This window comes from Pantherophis guttatus, chromosome 3, assembly GCF_059756535.1.
Source record: "Pantherophis guttatus breed Tessera chromosome 3, ASM5975653v1, whole genome shotgun sequence".
Classification (NCBI taxonomy): domain Eukaryota; kingdom Metazoa; phylum Chordata; class Lepidosauria; order Squamata; family Colubridae; genus Pantherophis; species Pantherophis guttatus.
This window is the reverse complement of record NC_142065.1, coordinates 50940717-50946716: the sequence shown is the minus strand read 5'-3', so window position 1 is coordinate 50946716 and position 6000 is coordinate 50940717. Positions and strand designations below refer to the sequence as shown.

At 38.4% G+C, this 6000-nt stretch overlaps 1 protein-coding gene across 2 annotated transcripts in view; it reads right to left on the bottom strand.

Moving 5' to 3' along the window:
• Positions 1–4298: 4298 nt before the first annotated feature.
• GRM4 (glutamate metabotropic receptor 4) overlaps positions 4299–6000 on the bottom strand; it is a 355948-nt gene continuing 354246 nt past the window's right edge. For both annotated transcript variants that reach the window (XM_034414637.3, XM_034414638.3), the window contains one exon: positions 4299–5208. In XM_034414637.3, the coding sequence (XP_034270528.1) occupies positions 5159–5208 (50 nt within the window). In that variant the 3' untranslated portion in view covers positions 4299–5158. The remainder of the gene's footprint in view (positions 5209–6000) is intronic.

Here is a 6000-nt window from a genome sequence, read left to right as displayed (position 1 = left end):
ATACCTCACTCCAAATTCCAGTGTTCTGCAAAAAGGCTATCTTTGTTCTAATACAAAAGAAGATAATAATCTCGCCTCATTGAAATACAATTATTTTCTGAAAAAGTGCAGGACGACAGAAAAGAACACCATTTTTTCAAGATGGACCCAGGAAGGAGGTTTTGAACACACTGAACCTACTTTGTTCTCAGTGGCACACAACCAGCAGACATTGTGTTGGCGTGTGATCAGGCTCTACAATTGATACAGTCTCTGTCATGCATTGATCTTGCTCCAACATGCCCCCCATCCAAGTGTCCCACATGGCATTCTACTTTGGTAATAGTTAATGATCTCAAATGATACTGTGAATTTTTGAAGGTGAAATGATTTCTGGATTGGAACACTTTCACTCTTCTAGGATAACCTTAGATTTTCTTCCCAAGAGTTTAAGATGATAAATATGGGGCTGCACCATGTCTAATTCCTAATAAGTATCTGACTGTTAAAGCCAGGTCCTGCAATGTTATTTTCCCAGAAAATCCTCTTATTTAAGTTGCCATGAAAAATAATAACACAAAGTCATTCAGAAAGCTTTATAACAGAGAAAGATTTTGAACCTGACTCTTCTGGCACTTCGGCCTAGTACTCTAACAGCTATCTTCTGATAAAACCCTGGGGATCGTTTATAGCTGAGCTGTATCTGTGGAGCATATTGTGATGGATTTTCATTGCTCTGAGTCTGGTTTTCAGCAATGTAAATAGCACAGTTGGAGTTGAGACCAGCCTTTCCGAGTGTTGCCTTGCAAAATACGAAACCCCCGACTGAGCTAAGAGGATTTTGAAACGCTGGCAGGAGAGGATGGGCTGCACATTAACCTTCATGAATGAGCAGGAGTAATCCTAAAACTATGCCGGACAATTTGCAGCACTCTATACACACACATGCACACAAACACATCATACACATGCATTGCAAACTGATGCTGTTATGTTGTACCTTTGTGTTCAGTCATCCAGGAGACAAAAAGACCACCTGGGGCAAGAACATAATTAAAATGCTAATAGACCTGGTTCACAGAGAAAAGCTTTTCTCTCAGTGCCCTTCTGAGAATACATGTATGTAATCTTTTGAAATGATAACAAGATGTACCAACTGTACAAGGACCAGGATTACAGGAGCAGAAGACAGGACCTTTTTCAAAATGCTTTGCAGGGGTGTACAGGGGTGGATATGGGAGCCAGTATTTATCAGTGGAAAACATTGCATCTTGTTGGCGAGACTGGTGAGAATTGGGATGACATCCAGTTCAGTTGCAAATAAAAGTCGGCTAAAAGTTGGGGCAGGCAAGCTTGCAAGAAGCTAGCTGATGGAGTTAAGGAAGAAGTGATTCCCTCAGGACCATAGGACTGATAGGAAAATACATCACTACAGTTCCCAGGAGGGGGGCTACATCTGAACTCTGAACTGTGTCCCAGCCTTCTATCTGCTGTACTCTGGACTGCAAATTCTTGTATATACAAAATTGATTGACCAGACCTAAACTTTAGTTAGAACAAGCACACTGAAATAGAATATATTTCGGCTCTGTTTAATTAAACTACTATTGATTTCAGTGGATTTTTCAAAGATCCTGACTCTGTGGCATGAAAAACCCTCTGTCATCCCCTTCATTACAGACTCACCAATGTGGCTCCAACAGCACACAATTGGAGCTGGTAGGATGTGAATTGAGTGGCCATAATCATCACAATTACTGAAAAGAGGTTAAGAAGTTGTCACTTTGTGTTGCCCTTCCTTTTCTCTTCCCAAACCAGAGAAAACAAAGGAAAAATCTGCAGTTGTACAATTAGGGTAAATGACATGCGAACACATTGATGTCAACTCGCAAAGCATCCCTGACCTGCTCTCGAGTTGCCATAGGCAAGGGGGATGGGAAAACGAACTTCACAGCTGCATCAAGGAACTGGTATCTCAGTCAAAACAAGGCACGTTCCAACCGATACGCCAAGGTCGTCTCGAAACCCACAGTGGCCGGAGGGGAATGACTTACAATCCACGAAATTACTTCGTTGGGGAATGTGACAGATGACACATATTGGGGGAAGCGGAAACAGGATCAGAGGCAAAGTGCGAATGAACTAAGGTCAGAGTTGGCTCCACCTGGTCTGTGCCGGCATGAAGCTCCTAATAAATAACTGGATTTGTTTTGAAGCTTGGCTTGAGGCTCATGATTTAATTAGGGCATCTTTCGGAACCCTGACATTGGACTTGAGGCTCTTATCACCTCTAATCTCAATTTTCAATTCCCAATTCCCCATGTATGGCTATAAGGATTACAGACCTAAACAACTATATATTAGCTAGATTAGCTCCATTTTCTTAAGGTACTTAGGAATTTGTCTGACTCTCAGAAAGAAATAGGATAGCTAGCACTATGGTCAATACTTCCCATGACATACCTTACTAGATGACTCTAGTTTAAATCTATGTGTCATTGGTTATCTTTAGGACTAAATTGATTCCTCTAGGGAGTTATTTGGCTCTTTTAATTAATCTTTTTCTATGTTCCCCCATGTCACATGAATGCCTTTACTGACATAGTTTGATGAGATCAAAGTCACAGTAAGTCTGGATCAAACAGGGAGATTAGACGATGACCTATGCACTTCCTTCCATCTCAGTGGCTGGATTTACACAATAAATTAACCTAAAATGAGAGATCAAAAGTCTGTAGTTCAGCGTACAGTATTATGGGAACAAAGTCTTTGTCGTAGCATGTAGTTACATTACACTATATAATGATTTAATTTTTGGGGCATGACTTGTTATATTAATCCATGGTTAGGGTTTAACATGTTTTGTGAACCTAGCCTTCAAGTCTATTATTTTATTCAGCCCTTGTTGCTGAATAAATTCCCATTGTACAACTTTGATCTTAATGCTAAAGCATTACCTTCCAGTTTGCCATCTGTATATTGATCCTATGTTCCTACTTTCAAAGTATGTGACATTTTTGGAGATTATGACAAACAACTGACAAGCAATAGACTTGGAGAAAGTTTGGAGTTTTTTTCTAGATAAATTCTGCATTTACCATTTCTTTACCATCATGTCATTTGTCTTTCTGTGTGCATTGGCATTTTGAACAGTATTTGAGGTTGTCTGTATAGGAACAGTTATCTATTTAACTGGCCTTTAGTAGGATGTACAAAGTGGAATATATATTTATTACTCTATGTGAGTTTGGGTGCATGTGTATGGTATGGTATGGTGTGGTGTGGTGTGGTGTGGTGTGGTGTGGTGTGGCGTGGTGTGGTGCGTGGTGTGGTGTGTGTGGCATGGCATGACGTGGCATGGCATGACATGGTATGGTAGAAGGAAATGCCTATTGCAGCTTTAACCACATGCATATGTGAGCACACATATAGAATATATGGAGAGAGAGGAAGAGAAATCTGGTCCATTGTTGCCAATTCTTTCAAGACCCAAGTGTGATCTTTCCTAATAACTAGGGTACTCCACTCCACATATGAGCCTGAAAATTCCCAAAATTGCTAGAAGATGTTACCATGCAATAAAATTTAAATTTAAATAAATCTTGCAAGATTTCGGTGTTTTCACATTATTGGTTTGTTCTGCCAGCTGAGATCACCACATTTGAATGAGATTTGCCAGGTTTATATAATTTTAGTTTTTAAACAAGTTTTATTTCCCTTTATTGAGAGAAGATTGTAAATGGCGTTTTAGAGGTAATGAATACCCTGACATCTAAGGACATGGTGTTGTCAACTCCTGCATTATCCCTTGAGAATTGGCAAATGGAAAAACGTGATTCATATAGTTCAACAGTTAGCTAAAGTATCAATTTATAGCATGTAAATGCGTATCTTGTTTGGGTTGGGACTGCACTTCAAAACAGAAGAAATAATATATGATTCAATTTAAATGCAGTTATAATTACAGTGCATTAATTGAATACTATTTCATTAAATATGGTTTAATTGAATAGTCCCCATGTTTAAAATGCTTTTCTTTTTTCAATGCCCTCAAAACTAGAATTTAATAGAAACATCTGGGAGTCTGGTGACTGCACCCAAGACTTTTGGAGGGTAAGAAATCCTTTCATTTCTTCATATAATCTAGATGCTGCATCCCTTGCTTTTATAAAAAGTAAATGTGATGGTATTAAAACTTACTACCTGAGCACCTGTTATGTAAATGTGTGGGGTTTTTTTACTATGTTTACTTTGACCACAGTGTTTATTTTTGTAAAGCAACTTCTAGAGATGAGAATGAGGCAACGAAATACAACTCATGAGTGCAAAACCAAGTCTTTTATTAGAAATATTCTGGTATAAAAATGATCATGCTCTACACATTGTCATTAAATAATTCATAAACATCCAGGCACTGAACTTTTGATTATTTTTTTGTTTGTTTTTTTTTATATAATTTTGATTGGTCAGTACATTGAAGCAGACATATTTCAATCCATATGGTCATCACATACATTAATTTACCACCTATAGAAATCAGCACTTTGAACACAGTCTAGGTTTTGTTTTCATTTTTGTTGTTGATGATGGTTTTTTGTGTTTTTTTAAAGGACTTTTGTTATTTTTGCAACATAGAAAACTTGGTAAGGAGGAAAAAGGGACACAGAAAAGAAACAAGATGAGGAATAGATGATGAAGTCAGAAGTTAGAAATAAAAAAAAGAGATAGAAAAGTGGGGGAAAGGAAAAATAAAAATAAAAAAAGACTTCACAAGCACAAACCATTTCACAATTTGGGGAATAAAAGGGAAATTTATTCAATCTTTTGCCAAGATACAGGGGAAAAATGCAAAAAGGATGCTTAAGACCTGTCCATTTCTTTCTTTTGGGTGTGACGTTCATCTCATTGGTTCCTCTCCCTTTAATGGAAGGCAGATATTTTTCGAGGGATAACTTGGTTGGTCCTTTCAACTACACTTGGTGGCCATCTTTTTGAAGAGCTTCCTCCAGTAGCCCAGTCACTGGAAACAAGCACCTATATGATGCCTTCATGGAGTCAGATTTGGTTTTACCTTCTCCTCCACCATAATAACATCATCTGTACTGAAGAGATCAGCGGCATTTTCTGGTTCATCCTCCTCATCAGCCCTTTTCTTGTGGTCTATTGCCACTGGCTGGGTTTAAATTGCATGGTTGCTATAGCTGACATACGTCTGTTTGGTAGCCAGAGCTGGGGGGGAAAATAAACAAGGCAAAAAAATATATCACTAATTAATCAATGTACATATGTCGAATCTCTGTCTAAATGAGGAAACCTGGGTGAATTTTTTATGCCAGAAATAAAAGCAGCTAACTTTAAGTTAAAATTGCCAAGATGCAAAATAAGTACAGTATAAGATGGGTTTTTTTCTTATGGTTCTTATATACGACAGGAGAAAGAATGTTTGCAATCTTAGTTAAATGTTCATTAATATTATATATTTTAAATTACAATCATTCACTCCAACAGACTTTGGATGGCTTACACCATTAAAAAAAAAATAGTAGAAACAATTAAACAGATTAAATCAGACACACACAATGACAGAAACCACTGTCCCACAAATATTAGCCCCAGGCCTGGAAGCACAGTCAGGTCTGAAAAACTTTCTGAAACCCCAGGAGACAGGGTGATCTCCATATCTCTGAGGGGATATTTTTCCAGATGGTGGGGGCTGTGACAGAAAATACATGCTTCCTCAGTCTTGCAAAATAAGAAGCAATTATTTTGAGGGGCCCCAGAATGCTAGAACCTTCTGGGAGGGCAGAAACAATTGAGATACAAAGACCCTAGGCCATCAAGTGCTTTCTATGTGGCAACCAGCACTTCGAATTGCTCCTGGGAGCTGACTAGCAAGCAATACAGCTTGCATAGCAATAGGTTCATATGGGCATATTGGAAAGTGCTTGTTACTGCTCACACCATTGTATTTTGAAGCAACTGCATATTCTGAATGGTCTTCAAGGGCAGTCACATGTAGAG